The sequence below is a fragment of the Tamandua tetradactyla genome, chromosome 8, assembly GCF_023851605.1.
Source record: "Tamandua tetradactyla isolate mTamTet1 chromosome 8, mTamTet1.pri, whole genome shotgun sequence".
Taxonomy (NCBI): domain Eukaryota; kingdom Metazoa; phylum Chordata; class Mammalia; order Pilosa; family Myrmecophagidae; genus Tamandua; species Tamandua tetradactyla.
Window position 1 is genome coordinate 60,416,769 of NC_135334.1, and position 18,688 is coordinate 60,435,456.

Genomic DNA, 18,688 nt, shown 5'->3' on the forward strand with positions numbered 1-18,688 from the left:
TTCTATTGCATTTTATTATATTTGTGAACCAATAGCCAAGTTCTGGGCTAGTAATTTTTAATCTGGATACATGCCAGAAAGCTATAGATTGGGGACTGAGATATAATTTTATATTTGAAAACAACATATATTTTTTGTAGTACACACTATATTAAATTAAAATAAATGTCTTGGCTGGAACAGATATGGAGAGGAAAGATGTATATTGTTGAGTTTGTCAGGCAGTAAAAAGAGCAAAGGCATGCTCCTAAGATAAGGCTGAGCATACAGGAACTCCGGGGTTGAGGTAGAGGTTTTATGAAATTTCAATGTTTATCAAAGCTGGAAATGGGTGTAAAAAAAGTGTAAGCACTGTTTTCATCTTCCTTCAGACAGCTTCTACTCACCTAAGCATTTTCAATATTGCCTACCTAACCCTCCATTCCTTACACCCAGTATTTCTAGCTAAAGTATCCTTACAAAAAAAAGTAATGTACTAAAAGTGTAGGTTAAAAGTCATTAATAAATATTTGTTGATGAAAAAATAAAGGCATGAATGAAAGAATATATTGACTACCTCATACTGTAAATAAAAGTTTCATAGCCTTTTTTTCTCACTCACATTTATGCACTGAACACTGTAGTGATGATGGAAAATGTTAATGGCTGAAAAATATTACCATATTCAAATCAATGTACCACAGTATTTTAAAACCATTTCCCCATTGTTTGAATGTTCATTTCCAGTTGTATATATATTTTTGACATTAAAAAAATGTTGTAACAAAGCTTTGAATGCAAATCTTTGCACACACCTCTGATCATTTCTAGAATAGATTCCTAAAACTGAATTACCAGGTCATATAGTATTTTAAAATAGGAACATAAATTCTAAAAATCAAAGAAATATTTTGTTATTAGAACTTTCTATAAATGCATGTGATATCACTATTAATTTTCTTCTTTTTAAACCTATTGGGGATGATTTTCATTTGAGAAGTAAAATTTAAATAAGAGGAACTTTTCTGTGCACATTGCATTTGCATCACGACAGCCATCAATTAAATGGTTACATGTCTTTCCTTTCCACTGATTCTTTTTCCGAGATAAATGTGTGGTACAAGAAACAATAAGTGCCATTTGGCTGGGCAGTGGGTTTGTGGTCCTGGGGTATGTTTCACCAAATATGAAGAACTGGGAAGCAAGGAAATGAATAGTCTGTGCCAGCCACACCCATCAGTCATATATTCTGTCCAATTGCAATGACACAGCAGCCTACTCAGAACTCTGTACAGGAGCTGCCCTCACTTGCATGACACTTTGCAATTGCCATAGATTGGGTCAAGGATTAGCACTGGGTTAATTAGTCAGAATTTTCAGAATCCAAGGGTGTCACCAGGGGTCTGCCTGTTCACCGAGAGAAACTGCAGCTGAACAGAGAGAGAAATTGGGATCTTCCCCTGCAACTGGCCGACTCGGGGATGATTGTCAGGGGACTCTAGTGATTCAGCCATGGAGAGCAGCAGGTAGCAATTCCACTGCTCCTTGTTATCTGTCCCTCTCCCCACTAAATGCTGCTGGCTGGTAGCAAAGGCCTGAAAAGCCAGGCTGGGAGAGAACAGTCAGAGGAGGTTGGAAAGCACTTTACATCATTTGCTTAGCTGAATTCAGATGAGCCTGTTCTGAAGAACCATGGTGACTAGGCCAGCCCAGCTGACACACTAGTTTTAAATGAAACACAAAAGACCTCAGAAATCCTTGGGACCAGAAACACAGGTCCAATTACACTCTGTTTCCACCTTGGGTTCTCTCTCCACTGTGAATACCCTGACACATTCATTCTTTTCCTCAGAGTGGGTTTGATGGATAGGTGAAAGTATATTAGGAAATGCCAGAGCTAGCATATTCTCCATATTGGAGTCGGTCCTAAAAACTGTGGTGAAATGTTGCTAGGTTGTCATGAAAGCTATTACTTCAAAGATCTGTTGGTTCACAGAATTTTTTTTTAATGCAACAGCAATCTATTTCCCCCCGAAGGTTCCTAAAGCATTCCTTTAACTCTGTTGGCAAGACCAGTTTGCCAACAAATCATGTGATAAAATTCTGAAAGAATCCTTAAAAGTCATCCAATTTTACCTCTCAATGGTTGCTTGGGTCCCTCATATACAGTCACTAGCTGGGCTTCCCCTTGAGTGAAGACCTCTACCTCTTTCCCAAAACAGACCATACCCAATTTGGACAGATGTCTCACAGTTCATCCTTCAGCTGAGTAATAATTTGAATACTTGTGCTTTCCATTTTTTTAATTCTTATTGCCACACAGATCAAAAATGGCTTCTGCTTTCTCTTGGTATTCCTTAATACATTCTTGGATTCTATCTAGTTCTTTCAGAGCCTTCCCTTTAGAGTGTGGGCATTATCAGTGAGTTTATTTATGGATCAAATATTTATTGTAAAATACTGTGTGCCAGGTAAGGCATCCCTCCCTCAGAAAGCAAATACCATACAGTTCCTGCCATCTAATAGAGAGCTACAAAAAACACACTACATGACATAGGTAATCATAGGTATCTAAAAAATGAAAATGAGGAGTGACTTACTTAGAGAGGAGTTGGTATAATCATTTAAGAGTTCTTGGAACAGGTGACATCTGAGCCCTGTGTTAGAAGATGATAAAAATTGGGCCAATCAAGGGGGGAGTTTCTGGTACTAAAGTTTCTGTAGAGAAGACACCTTGAGTAAATGCCAAGAGATTATAGTGTGGTTTGTGCAAGAAAGAGCAAACAGTTCACTTCAGTCTGGAGTGTGAAGCTAGAAATAGCAGGAGATAAAGATAATATATAGATCATGAATACTTTCTCAGATTACAAGGTTTTAAACATCTTCGCCAAGATGTTTATAGTGACACTGATATTGTCAATTATATAGTGACAATTTGTATTGGCAATGATATTGTCAGAAGAAAGCAATTGGGTAGCTCTCAATCTCTGTTTTCCTTCTTCCCCATTTCCACTAATCAAGAGATTGTTATCCCTGAAATGCTAGCTACAGTAAGACCAATATATACTCTAATTGATGTTCTTAGAGCCAAACCCAATTATATTGAAGATATCTGTTCCCCAACATGAAGAAATAATGTTCTCCCCAAAAAGGCATATTCAATTCCCAACCTCTGGTCCTGTGGGTGTGACCCCATTTGTAAATAAGACTTTTGAAGATGTCATTAGTTAAGATATGCCCAAACTGAATGAGCATGGGCATTAATCCAATATAGCAGAAGTCCTTATAAGAAAAAGTAGTTGGACACAGAAAGAGGAACGACTAAGAACAGCCAGAAGCTGGAATCAAGGGAACCAAGAGAAAGAAGATGCCACCATGTGCATTGCCATGTGACAGAAAAGCCAAGGACCAAAGATTGCTAGCAGCCAACACCAGCATGCCATAGTCACCAGGGAAAGAGCATTGCCTTATTGATACCTTGATTTTGAACTTCTCCTGGCCTCAAAATTGTGAACAATTACTTCCCAGCATTTAAGCCAACCAATTAAATGGAATGTGTTTTAGCTGCAGAGAAACTAAAACAATACCCATCCCCTATCCTTTACCTTCAAAACCTCTGGATCATAGGGAAACTACCTCTTAACTCACCTGAAAGTTGCCTCAGTGGTCACATGCAATGACTTGTGTACTAATCATCAGCTGCCAACTATCAATGCTTTTTCTACTGTTTTACACAAAATCCGAAATCATCAGGGTTTTAACAATCCCTATATCCTTAGCTTATAGTAAGTCCCTTATATAATACTCAACCAATAATGATATAGTCATCAGTTGTCAATAGATACTTAAACCTGAAATGGGTTTGTATATTCTATGTTCTTGCAAACCTCAAGAGTTCAGAGTCATCTCATCCAATTTTCCTTGCCTTCTTTGTCAACCTTATTGTCTATGACTTAGACTTGGAATGCTTTTTTTCGCCTCAGGGAATTTACATATGTTTTTCCCTGTGACTAGAGCATTCTTTCCTCCTCTCCAAGTCCCATCCTGACTTGCTTTCAAGTAACCAATTGCTATTAACCTTCAGGAAAAGTCCCTATGTTGGGTTCTCCTGTGAGCCTCTCCTGTACTCTATATTACCCCCTTATATGCCTCATAAACTGGCATATTCACTGATGAAGCCCAAGGGTTTAGTACAGTGCTAGGCACAGAGTTGGTGTTTAATAAATATTAACTAAATTCATTATTATGTGACAACTAAGAATTAGTATCTCTGTTTATTGAACACTGGAATTTTTCAAAGAACAAACAATTAGAGAAGATGTCAGAAGTATAAGGTCATGGGATTTCAGCTGCTGAGAATGTACTATTAATTTCAACCTTTTAACAGAAATGTGCTATTGTAAAAACAACTCTCTGGAATTCAGTTTTATTAATTCAGTCAATAAAAATTGCTAAACATTACCTTGACATTTGCAGTGGTGTAACTGTCATGTTACAACTGATCTTTTCTTGACATTGAACTTTTCTGACTAATTTAGTTCCCTAATTAACATCTCTGGATTAAATACCTACTTCTTAGTCCTCATTTATTTCTTCTGAAGAGCAGACCTTGATCTAGTGATCTCACATAGAGAAAGCTTTATTCATTGTCAGAGAATTTAGAGAAAGTAAAGGTCCAAAGACAGAGCACTGGTTAAATAAATGATGGTATATGACCTTAATGAAATATTATTTATCTGTTTAAAATAAAAGTTTAAAGACTACCTGGCTATATGGCTAATGATTAAATTATAATGTAAATTGGAAAATAAAAGAGAATTCAACTTTAGAAACACAATGTAGCAATGGAGAAAGTGATTAAAGACATATATGTAAATAAGAAATATTTGGTTTGCTAAGTGAGATACTGAATTTGTGGGGAAGGAATTTAATGGTACTTCACATACAAATTATAGAAGGATTTATGTCACTGGATGTCCAGGCCTGGCACCATGGGATCAACAATTTCATCCTGACCAAATAGGGGAAAACAAGTATAATTAATAAAGTATCAGTGGCAGAGAGTTCAAATAGAGTTGAAAAGCTACTCTGGGGGTTGCTTTTATGCAAGCTTCAGGGAGACCTTGCTACCTATCATAACCTGCTAACCCCCAACCAGGACCAAACCAGCCAATCCTAAAGAACACCTAGAGCAATTTATAAGATTCCACAAGGGTTCCAGGCACTAGAGTAACTTGCCAGAAACCTACAACCTCCAGATGGGTCCCTGATCCAGACAAGTCCTGAAACCTAGCCCAGCCTCTCCAGAACATCAAATAGTTCCATCTCCCTACCCCATATTAGTGACACACGCTTGCAATATCAAAAATTTAGAATTGCCACAGCCCAAACAACCCCAATGAGAGGGAAGGAAAGATCAAAGGTGATGGTGGAATTATACATAGAAGATAGAACTTAACAAATGAATATGAATACTGAATCATTAAATTGATATCTCTTTTAGTCTCCAGTATTTTAGCGCAGCTAGAAGTAAAAATCTAAAATTCTGAAATTGTAACCCATGTCAAAGTCTAAAATACGTTTTACAACTAATTGTGGTACTGTGCTTGGAAATTTATAGCTTTTTTGTATATATGTTATTATTCGGAAAAAAAGTTGATTGTGATGATAAAAAAGTATTTAAGCCCAATAGCCTCCTATATTCTGGAGCAGCTAGAAGGAAAAATATGAGAGGATCGTATGGCAGCCCACGACAAACTCTGGATCTATCCTGTAACCACTTTTTGAAGAGTGCTTTGAAAATTTTTGCTTTTTTATTTCTTTGCTTTGTATATATGTTATACTATACATATATATATATATATTAAAAAAAGACTATAAAGTTAACCCAGTGTACCAGCTCCACCAGTATTTCATACCTTGTCTATAGCTTCTGCAAATTATTATTGGTTGAAAAGTATCTCACATATGACCCTAGAAGTTAAAGTTCCCTTTACATAGGAACATATTTATTTGATGGGTAAATACCAGAACAATAGCAGAAAAAAACAAAATGAAGACATCTAAATTTTACTGCTCTAACAAATAAAATATTTTCACGTAACTTGTTTCCTTCCATTTCTTTTCCATGTGAATGTATAATTTTAAAAAATTCTAACCCTAACTGCCTTTTATGTTTTATGAAGTACAATTTGTAAGTTTTTTCCCCTATTTCATAATGATCATTTTAATTGTTGCATAAAGGAAGCATTATTTTTCCCTGCATGGGCAGGCACCAGGAATTGAACCTAGGTCTCCCGCATGGCAGGTGAAAACTCTGCCCCTGAGCCACCGTCTCACCACCCAGGAAGCATTTTTTAAAGCCAAAAACGTAAGGCACCATGAGTCTTGCAACTCAGGACAAACTTGGGTTGAGTTTCTTCATTGACCTTCCCTGTGTCTTCTGACAATACACTTATGGCTTTTCATACAAGATTCTTATCACCTGATTTAATTAAGTAGTAAGACGATAACACCAGTGCAAGGAGACCTAGGTTTTAGGTGACAGCCACGTCATTTAATATCTACTTATTGTTTCTACAGGGGAATTCTGGCCTGGGATTCAGTATTGCTGGAGGAACAGATAATCCCCACATTGGAGATGATCCTGGCATATTTATTACGAAGATTATACCAGGAGGTGCTGCAGCAGAGGATGGCAGACTCAGGTAAGGAACTGAGGCACTGGATTATTTGAAAAATAAATCTGCCACCTCAGTGTGGTGTCATTTGTACCTTTGTAGAATAGCAAATCTACAGAAGTTCTGTACTTGAAAAGAGAAGGCTGTCAAAGCAAGCTTTGTAATGACTGCACATCTCATTACTTACTGAATTTCTACTAGTATTTAATTTGTTTGTTGACAGCTTCGACATTCATCACTGGTCAAAACACTGTAAGGAAGGGATACAGATATGTGTTCTGTTCTGATGGGGCCTGCAATCTAGTTGGAAAGAATAATAATGTGAATTAATAAGCAAATAGCAGCTAAGTATAGAAATAATATACTATGACTAGTGTTAGCAAATAATGCAATATTATAGACACTGTATGTACTCATGAATTCAGTAACCTCTTGTGAGGGCCTTCTACAGGAGTGAATCTTAAAGGATAAATAAGCTTTCACTATCCCTACAAATCTGAGTGGAGATACAGAGAGAGAAAGAGCAAGTTATCCCAGAGAAAGGAAGGAAATTGACCTGACCTGGATGAAGAGTACATGGTTAAATAGGTAGATTGGAACCAGATAACGTTCAGTGATGCAATAGATGCTTGAGCCATGGCCCCTCTCTTTAAGGAACCTAAAGATTATTTGGAAGAGTAAAATTTTACCCACATAGGGCAATTAGTGAATAACATAAAATGCTGTCAGAGATCAAAATGCCAGCTAAAATACTTTGTGGATGGGAAAAATGAGGAGAGACTTCTCTGGAGGAGAAAAACTTGTCCCAAGGTCATTTTAGCATCCCTGCTGGATTGTAAACCCCCTCAGGTCTTATATGTGTGAGTATGTATACATAAATACATAGACATGTATTCATATACATATATATAAATGGCCCAATAATTTTTTGTTGACTGAAAGAGTAAATTTCTAAAAGAATAAATGAATAAAGTATAAAAGAGGAAAAAATAAGAGTAATGGGGAGGAGACAGCACAAGCAAAGTGTTCTAGGTAAGAAAAACCTCAGCTTTCATAGAGCACATTGAGTAATGTGGCCTTCATGGCAAAAATGTAAGCTTCATAGCCCTTCTTTGGCCTGTTATGTCACCAAGCTTAAATAAGCTTGTTTACTATTTTTTTATGAAGTCCCCAAAGACACTTTTGTTCCCTAGCCAGTTGTTCTGATGCAGTGATTATTTTTGACAGCTGCATCTTTTTGCAGTTTACGGAGGTTAATCAAGTTTTTCAGGTACCTCTGCATCTCCTATCAACAAGAAAAGAAACAATTGCCACTCCCACAGGAAACATGCTTTTTCACAATAGAAATTCCAAGCTGAATTGACTAAATTAATTTCTGAGTAAGGAAATATTCATCCTGCAGAATGAGAGATTTGATATAGTGCTGGGTAATTTGAGTCCTGGTGGGGATTGTGTTTGCTAATATTGGACCCTGGAGAAGCTCCATTTTCAAAATTTAGAAATTGGGTTGTTAGGGGAAAATGCAGAAATTAACGGGCCATAATCATCATTTCATACCACTCTCTACCTAGAGTTAGGGGAACTGCCACTCCTTGGCCGAATTATGGCTTTAAGCTTGAGGATATATTAAATTTTATGTTAGGTTCTTAGTAATAGTTAAGAATCAAAAGTGGGGGTGGGCCACAGTAGCTCACTGACAGAGTTCTCACCTGCCATGCCTGAGACCCGGGTTCGATTCCCGTTGCCTGCCCATGACCAAAAAAAATGAATTAAAGGTAGTTCTCTTAAGAGTGCTACTATTCTTTACCTGCCGACCTCATACTTACAGTAGTCAAGAGAAGTCCTACTGTGCTGGCAGTGACATTCAGTTATTGTAAAGTGAATAATCATAATGATAGCTAATATTTGTTGAACATTTATCATGTGTTGGATATTGTGCTAAGATAGACAGATATAGAGATAATCACACACCACACACCATACACATACACATAATATCCTACATGTTTAAAATAGCCTTTTCCCTTTCCTTGCTTCCCTTCTACCTCTGCTTCCATTTCCTTTCACCTTCTCTGTCCTTTCCACACTGATCAGGCTACACTTAGGACTTTCACACAGTCAGATAAGATGCAAAAACAATTCAGAATCAAGGGTGGACCAAGGTCAGAAATAGGAAGAAACCAGTTCCATAGGCAGTGGGAGCTCAGAGATGGGGAATAGCTGAGATCAGTTACTACATGTGATGACTGAAGCTCTGAGCCTGAGCTGAAGTGAGGGAAAATGTGAGATGAAGTTGAGTTAAGATGCAAGGTAAGAAAAGCACATAGTGGCTTAAGCAAATTTCCCTGAGCAGTAATCCTTTTCTGGTGGAACCCCTTTTCAAATATACTGTGTGTGTTTTTATGAATAATACTCATCCTCTGCAGAATATTATAAAATATAGAAAACTAGACAAAAGCAAAATAAGACCCAGCAAAACATTCATTTTTTTGCACTACACAGAACCAATCACTCTAAACTTTTTTGTGTATTTCTTTCCAGTATTTTTTGTTAAATTTTATTTAGATTAAACTTAGATCATACTTATATTGAAGGAAATATAGACTTAAAGAGCTCAGGAAATTAAGACTTAAAGAGTTTAAGAATATCACCCAGCTAGCTTTGAACACATTAAAAAAAAGAGTCCTGAAGGTTGCTTTCACATTCTCTAGACACTCATCCTTTACATCATCTGTTCTCTGCCTAAAACCTCAATATAAAAGAGCAACTCTAAATATTAACACAGTGGTTATTTTTCTGCAGAGCCGTAATTGCCTTTATTTTGACTTCTACCCAAAGGTCTTTGTTCCGGCTTCCTGGAGCCAGGGCCGTGGTCTGTGACCATGTCTGTGAATATCACTTCCTAGAACTGGGCAGTGCGCAGCCTGCCGAAGTCTGTGCTGCAATCCTAGCTGGATTAATTAGGTTCCACTTCATTTTGTAGATTCTTGCTAATAACGCTGGGATTGTTCCCCACCTTAATGCTTCCTGCCACGTACTTGAATGGCTTGAGGACTTCTAAGAATCGAAGAATAGCAATCAGTTGAAAAGTATATGTATCATGGCATGAGTATAGATTTTCAGTATTTTGCAGTTTATTTAGTCCAAGGCCTATGTTTTACAGATGAGACGAGTGACTTATCCTGCTGCATAAATCTTCTAGGGCTCTGCTTTCACTAGAATCCAAATGTCCTGACTCAAATCATTAGCATTCTAGGGTAATGTCAGGAGACAATAATAGTCAAGCCCCAACATAGCCCATCTAAGAAGTCTTTTTTCAGTGTGACAGGAGCACTGAGGCTGGACCACCAAGCTGTGAGGAGTAGTTTTTTCCTCACCATTTAGTCCTTAAGGACATGGAAGCAGCATGTTACGGTGATCTCTAGAAAGATAAAGGCTCTGCCCTGCTGTGTAATTGACCTTGGACAAGTTACTCAAACTCTCATAGTGACTGTTTTCTCCTCTGTCACGTGGTGACACTACTCCTTATTTCACACAGTTCTGAGGATTCAGTGAGTCAACCTAAGTCCTAGCTATGCGAGGCACATAGTAGGTACTCAGTAAATTTTAGCATTATTCACCCATCTCCTTTCCTTTCTCTGCCTCTCAGTTGCCTCCTTTTCATTCTTTTATTCTCTAGTGTTCTTTTCCCTTTCCTTGCTTCCCTTCTACCTTTGCTTCCATTTCCTTTTGCCTTCTCTGTCCTTTCCCACACTGATCAGGCTACACTTAGGACTTTCACACAGTCAGATAAGATGCAAAAACAATTCAGAATCAAGGGTGGACCAAGGTCAGAAATAGGAAGAAACTAGTTCCATAGGCAGTGGGAGCCCAGAGATGGGGAATAGCTGAGATCAGTTACTACATGTGATGACTAAAGCTTTGAGCCTGAGCTGAAGTGAGGGAAAATGTGAGATGAGGTTGAGTTAAGATGCAAGGTAAGAAAAGCACATAGTGGCTTAGGCAAATTTCCCTGAGCAGTAATCCTTTTCTGGTGGAACCTTTTTTCAAATATACTGTGTGTGTTTTTATGAATGATACTCATCCTCTGCAGAATATTATAAAATGTAGAAAACTAGACAAAAGCAAAATAAGACACAACAAAACATTCATTTTTTACACTACACAGAACCAATCACTCTAAACCTTTTTTGTGTATTTCTTTCCAGTGTTTTTTGTTAAATTTTATTTAGATTAAACTTAGATCATACTTATATTGAAGATCATTTAACCTTGTTTCATAAACCCTTCCCTATGTCATTGAGAAAACCTTTGTAAATATTGTAATTGCTATATAATAATATATTTAACCATTAATATTATTAGGAATTTCATTATTTTTCATATCTCAGCATTTTATATAACTTGGAAATCTTTTGGAAAACATTATTGGCTCTGTTTCTATTAGCGGGGTAGCTGGACCAAATAGTATGAACATTTTAAAGCCTTTTGATATGTGTTGCCGAATTTCTTTCAAGAAGGATTATACTAGATTTCACTTCTACCAATAATGTCAGAGAGGGCCTGTTTTAAATATGCTGTCAGCATGGCATGTGCTTTCACATATATAATTTTTGGCTCTTTTCCAAAGTAAACAATGGTAAATTTGCTTTACTTTACTTTGTTTCATTTTGCATTATTTTAATTAGCAGTAATATTGGCTTTTTAAAAAATGCTATTTGTATTTTGTCTTCTGAAAAAAATAGGAACATTTTAGAAGGAACATTAGGTCTTCTTTCAGAGCAAAATTGATATATTTTCATGCTTTGAAGAATGATTTTAGTTCTAATCTTATTCTGAACCTTAAAAAATGCCCTCTGTGTGGCTTGAAGTCCCTGAATTGCTAGGGACCAATATTGATATGTCATCCTGGAGAAGAACAATCACATGACATCCTCCATTTGACGATACAGCAATGACATTTTACACAACAGTGCATTTATTAAGCCCATCCACAGCACAAAAGCAGCATGTAGTAGCAAGCAGAAAAGATGGCTGCTTGCCAAGTTTTTGACAAGTGACACAATTTAATCTTCTAACCCTTCAGCACAATCATTCTACTCCCAGACAGGAAGGGGAAAAAGTTTCCTTTTATTCAAGTCCATTGCTTCATTCCTTACCTCTGTGTCTGTTTACAGGTGAGGTTGGCTTTGTTCTTATAAAATCCAAAATAGTGTACAAAGAATTTAATTTCAAACAAAGAGTAATATTGATCACAGTGAGATTTGACTTATAAGTGAGAGGTCAAAGATAAGGATTTTCAAAAACTCAGTCCCTGGGTATAAACCATAACTGCCAGTTGGCTGTCATTTGACAATGAAGTCTTTTGTTTTTCACTAATTTAAGCCCATTAAATCACTAGTAATTTTAAAACAAGAAAATGAGAAGAAAGAGAGATGGGGCAATGGAGGGGGAAGAAACGGAGACATAGAAGGGGAAAGGAGAAGAAAAAGAAGAGAAAAGGTTGGTAACCATCAGATGGTGAAAACATCATATAACTTGAAAATGGAGAGGCCAAACCTAAACTTAAAATTTTTCTGGGAAAATGAGAAGCATAAAGGGAGCAACTTCTCAACATCACAGTCTGAAAATTACTCCCAACACTCCCTTTAGGATTAAGGAAATAAAAGATTTCCAATAAGTAAAGCAGTATAAGAGGTTGCTAAATTCTTACGAGCACCCTGTCCACATTGACATTTCCTGAGTTCAGATGCTCCCAAATGAAAACGTCACATGTCCTCAAGTCCAACCTGTTAATTTCCATTCTACCCCAACTGATTATTGCATCAGCTGTGTATGATTATGCTAAATTTTCCATTCAAAGAAAGAAACTTTCAGTGTCTTCAAAGTCAAGTGAGCTTTTCTTTCATTATTGTTGTGCGGCCAGAAGCAGTATCCAAGCCCAGCTGTTGCCCTGAACCTAAGACCTTCATCATCCAGGGCAGGAGTAGTATGAGCACCCTCCTCAGAAGTATGGTTGGGATCTCAGTGGAATAATTCTCGAGGATTATTTCTTCCCATCTCTGCTCTCCTGAATGAAAAGAGAAGGAGGGGGAAGTATAACAGACATTTTTCCTTTGATTTCCTCTACCCAAAATGTTGTCTCTAATTGTGTTGGCGATCTGCTTGGATAAGAAGAAACTTACTTAGCAAGGGTGTTCCACGGTGACCAGCAATGATTCAGTATGACACAGGAAATTCAGTACAGCAATTCAGTACTACACAGGAAAATTATGAATGGGAAAAATAAGTTATACAGTGGGCCATCGTGGCTCAGCAGGCAGAGTTCTCAGCTGCCATGCCAGAGACCCAGATTCTATTCCCAGTGCCTGCCCATGCAAATAAATAAAAAAAAAATAAATTATAGCTGCACATCTGGTAGATCAGGCCTCCATAAGTGGATCTTCAGAGCTGGAAAGGTATCTCCAGAAGTTTTCCTAATTTGGTCCACTGACATTTGTCTTATAAAATAAATCCACTTGTGGGTTAACTGAAATTGCTTTGTCGTAAAAGTGTCCTCTTGTTTTACAGCAGATTGTGTGAGGGCATTTTGATATGCCCGTGCAAAAGAATAAAGTTGGAACCCTATCTCATACCACATAGAAAAATGAACTCAAAATGGATCACAGATATAAATGTAAGCGCTAAATCTGTAAAACTCTTGGGAAAAAATACAGGATTAAATCTTTGTGAACTTGGATTAAACAATTGTTACTTAAAGATGACACCAAAGGAAAAGCAACAAAAAACACAGACATAGATTAGACATTATCAAAATAAAAAACAAAACAAAACAAAAAGCCATTTGTGCCTCCAGGGAAACCGTCAAGAAACTGAAAAATTAACCCATGGAATGGGAGAAAATATTTGCAAATCATATATCTGAAAAGACATTGTATCCAGAATATACAGAGAACACTTACACTTCAGCAATAAATACAAATAATCCAATTAACAATCTGAAAAAATATTTTGCATTAGTTTCCTGATTATTGCGTACATAAATAAATTACCGCAAACATAGTGGTACAAAATAACACAAAAATGTTATCTTTTAGTTCTGGAGATCACTGGACTGAAGTCAAGGTTTCAGCAAGGCAGTATTTTCTTTGAAGCTCTAGCATAGAATTGACTTCCTTGCCTTTTTCAATTTCTATAAGCTGTCTGCATTACTTGAATCTTAGCCCTTTCCTCCATTTTCAAAATTCTGCATTCCAAACTGTTTCTGTAGTTATACTTGCTCTATGGCTCTAACTCTACTGTCTCCCTCTTATAATGACCCCTGTGGTTACACTGGACCTACTCAGAAAATCCAGGATAATCTGCCCATCTCAAAATTCTTAACTTAATCGCATTAATGTATTCAGAATTTCTGTGGATAAGACAGATACAGCTTTGGGGGGCTATTTTTATCAGCATATCACAGATTTGAATAGGAATTTCTACAAAGAAAATATGCAAATGGTCAGTAAACACATAAAAAATATGCCTAATAGTCATTAGGGAAATGCAAATCAAAACCACAATGAGATACCATTTCACACCCACTAGGAAGGCTGTAATAAAAAAGACAGACAATAACAAGTATTGGCAAGGATGTGGGAAAATTTGAATCCTCAAACACTGCTGATGGGAATGTAAAATGGTGCAGTTGCTTTGGAAAACGTTGAGAGTTTCTCAAAACGTTAAATTAGAGCTATCGTACAACTAGCATTTCTACTCTTAGGGATACACCTAAGAGAATTGAAAACCTACATCCACACAAAAACATACAAACATGTTCATGCATCATTATTCATAATAGCCAGAAAGTAGAAACAACCCAAATGTTCATCGACTGATGAATGGATAAACAATATATGATCTATTCATATAATGGAATATCATTTGGTAATAAAGAGGAATGAAGTACTTAAGACATGCTACAATGTGGATGAATCTTGAAAACATTATGTTAAGTGAAAGAAGCCAGGCACAAGGCCGTGTGTTATATGATTTCATTTATTTAGAATGTCCAGAAAAAGCAATTCCAAACAGACAGAAAGTAAAAGAGTCTTGACTAAGGCTGGAGGAGAAGAGGGAATGGGAAGTGATAGCTAATGGGTAGAGGTTTCTTTATGGGATGACTAAAATATTCTAAAATTAGATAGTGCTGATTATTGTACATATCTAGGAATATATTAAGAACCCATGAATTGTAAATTTTAAGTGAGAAAATTTTATGCTATGTGAATTATATGTCAAAAAATGTTTATTACTTTAAGTACCCTGTTTTGTTCTGGCATAAAGTATTCTTATATACAAATCTGAAAGATATTTTTTTCTAACTTCAGAAAGCTCAAGCCTTCTTCATATTGCCATTCAGTTCTAGATATAACTCAGTTGAAGTTCCATTATTTAGGAAAGTTTTTAAATCTATTTACCAAGTAGAGAATAGCCTTTGGTTTGGGGCTTCAGATCTGGATGGTCTAAGTAAACTTGAAGTGGGCAAATATTACACCAAGCTCCATTTTCTCAACATGTTTTACTTTGTTAAGCACTGCTGGAATGCAATATACCAGAAATGGAATATCTTTTAAAAAGGAAATTTATTAAGTTACAAGTTTATAGTCCTAAGGCCATAATAATGTTCTAACTAGGACATCCAGAGAAAGATACCTTGACTTAAGAAAGGCCGATGTTCATCACATGGGAAGGCATGTGGCTGGCATCTACTGGTCTTTGTTCCTGTTTCCAATGCTTCCAGCTTCTGATGCCAGTGATTTCCTCTCTAAGCATCTGTGGACCTTCACTTAGCTCCTCTGGGACACAACTCTGGGTTTTGGCTTGCTTAACATCTCGTGGGAAGGCACATGGTGATGTCTCCTGGGTTCTGCATCTCCAAACATCCATGTCTAGGTGTCTGCTCTCTCTGTTGGCACTCTAAGCATCTCCAAATGTCTGTGTCTCTATTGGCTCTGAAGCAACTGTTCTCCAAGTATCTAAGCTTCCTTCAAAATATTTCCCCTTTAAAGGACTCCAGTAAACTAATCCAGACCCACAGTGAATAGGTGTAGTCACATCTCCATCTAATCAAAAGGTCATACCCACAATTAGGTATGACACAGCTCAATGGGAACAGTCCAGTGAAAGTTTGCACCCCACAATATTGAATCAAGATTAAAAGAAAAATGGCTACCTCACAAGATCAGTTCAGGATCTGGGGTATATAATAACTTCAAACTGGCACAACATACTTTAAAGATATTTAACTATGTATCCCATCCACTGAAATAATGTTTTATAAAATGACCTGATTAGTAAAGTTTCTATTTTCAAAAGCCAAGAACAAATCACAAAAGTTCTTTAAAATCTAGGGGGATTAATTCAGACTGTGTTTTATTAAACCCATCCAAATACACACAAGGAAAAATAACAAATTGATTGCTGAAAGAGAAATAATGAGATTAAGACATGGATGTGGCAGTTTAAATCCCTTAAAATTGGCAACATAGGACTCTAAAAATCCAGATTCGATCCTAAACATTGCTTTATATATAGGGAACAATTTCTTGTATTACTTGTAGGTCTGGATCCAAACTTCCAGCTCACCTGAAGGTTAATAAGATGCACTGCTCTAGCAAAGACAAGAGACCTGGGATTTCTGCCACTAATTAACTATAAGTCCTTGGGAAGGTCACAAAACTTTGCTAACCTCTTTGTCTTTCTCTATAAGAATAAGTATGATAGAGGGTCTATGGGAGTTGTCAGTCAAAATACTATTGTAATCATTTGATATTTGTTGACAGTCTGAGAGAGTTTAGAATGTAGTTATCATGGCTGGGATATCAACTCTTTGTTTTGTTTAAATCTATAGCTCTGGGAAGATCCAATCTTAATTATATTTCCATTGTAGAGAGCTGATTACAATCTTATAGGCTGATAAGGTATTTGTTTTTATTTATTTCTAATATCTCCCAAGAAGGCATTCTAAGCCCACATTTGATATTGATTTTAGCAAATAGTTCTTTAGGATCTACATCAAAATAAGTTGGTTTGGGGCTAGGGGGAGAAAAATATTCAAATTATTTCCTGGTTTCTGATTCAATCATAATCCTAGTTATTTTCAAGAATTAGATTTTCAGAGTAATAAGTTTGCAAACCTGAGTTAGAAAAAGGAATGGGCAGAGCTACTTTTGTATCTAAAGTGTGGGGAGTGGGAGGAAATAGTTTCAGAATTTTCACTGTAAATAGTATAAGATGTTGGGTGAGTTGCTGTCACAGTCATCTTCTCCTGTGACATGTCCCAGAGTGGGAAATAAGTAATGTGACAATCATAAGAGGTAAAGAACTTATCTACCAAACTGACATAGAACCTGCCATTTTAATCCCAGACTTTTGTAATTCATTTGTTCTACAAATATTTACTGAGTATTCCCCTATGTACTCTAGGCATTTGGACCTGGGAATAAAGTAGGAAAGAAGAAAAATAGGATTTCTGTCATCATGGACTTTTAGTGCAATATAGTAAAAAACATATATTTAGAGTTGAAATAAGCACTATTTAGGAAAGTATGTAATGCTGAGAAAGTGTAATGGCACCAATCTAGTATAGGGTGTTCAAGGGAAACCTTTAGGGAGGTTATATTTAAGCTAAAACATAAAGGGTGAGTGAGCCAAGTGAAGAAAGAAGGAGGAGTTTTCAGGTAGAGATAACATGTTTAAAAGCCTAAAGAGAAATAGGGAAGAAACCACTGGAACTGGAGCTTGTGAGGGAGGGTGAACTGGCACAAGATGGAGAGGTGAAATGAGCTATCAGGTGGAGCGAGCCTTCAGACCTGTAGTAAGTAGTTTGTTCTTTATCCTTCTAACAGCAATGTGGAATTTTGAGTAATTCAATGGGGAATCATTAAGTAGACTAAATTATTATATAAAAAATGTTACTCTCCTTGATGTGTGAGTCTGGCTTGGCTGGCAGAAGTGCTGCAAGAGAGCGGCTTAGGAAGCTATTGCCTCTTCATTCAGATGACAAATGATAGTAGCCTGATTTAAAGTGCTGGAATACAGAAGCTCAGAGAAGTTGGCAGATCTTGAAATATACTCAAGAGATAAAATTGATAAGGTCTGATGATTAATTGGATATGGAATGCAAAGGGAAGTGGTATTCCTTCGAATAAATCATCTTTGTTTATAGTTTTACATGTATTTTTGTTGCAAACAAGTATGTTAGGGTAATATAATATGTCCTAAAATAAAATATATATTAGGCTAGAACTCTGTGGGAGAAATGAAATAGAAATACAACTTTGAGGAAACAAAAGTAAAATTTCCACCTTCTCAAGTGTAATAGTTTTCAAAAAACTTCTACAACCCCAATAGCTTCTGACCCCAACTGCAAAATGCTGCAATGATTCAATCCAATTCAATGCTGACTCCACCTGATATTAGGCCAGACTATCAGGTTAAGGGTATCCTCTAAAAAATTGTCCTTCAGGCACCAGTTGCAAGTTTGGGGTCCCAGGCCACCTGCACTTCTGACTGGGTACAATTTTGGGTTTTCCACCACCTGCCTTGAATTCAATAGTTCACTAGAACAATGCACAGAACTCTCTAAAACCTCTTTATTTACGATATTGCAGTAAAAGGATACAAATAAAAAGCCAAAAGAAGAGATGCGTAGGGTAAGAACTGGGAGGAAACTGAATACAAGCCTCTCCACACGGAGTCAGAACAAGTCACCCTGTCCACACAGCAGCGATGTATTTTCCCAGTCATACATGGATGCTGATAGAGGCTTTGAGTGTCTGAACTTTATATGGGGTCTCATTATATTATAGACATGATTGATAGAATTAGTGGCATCATGGTGAAACTCAACTGCAGCCCCTCTCCTGTCCCAGAGATTGTGGGAGGTAGGCTGATGTGGAGTGGCTCAAAGCTCCAACTCCCTAATCACGTGATTCCTGCCTATCTATCAGCCTATTAGCTATTAGGTGTGGTCCTGGGCCCAC

General features: G+C 36.9%; 1 protein-coding gene across 12 annotated transcripts in view; it reads left to right on the forward strand.

Moving 5' to 3' along the window:
* The window catches only part of DLG2 (discs large MAGUK scaffold protein 2), a 2,206,106-nt gene that overhangs the window by 1,562,901 nt on the left and 624,517 nt on the right, over positions 1–18,688 (forward strand). For all 12 annotated transcript variants that reach the window (XR_013156681.1, XR_013156683.1, XR_013156682.1 and 9 more), the window contains one exon: positions 6,562–6,686. Coding sequence is in view for 9 of the 12 variants with exons in the window: in XM_077113416.1 (XP_076969531.1) it covers positions 6,562–6,686 (125 nt within the window). In the remaining 3 variants the exon portion in view is untranslated. The remainder of the gene's footprint in view (positions 1–6,561; positions 6,687–18,688) is intronic.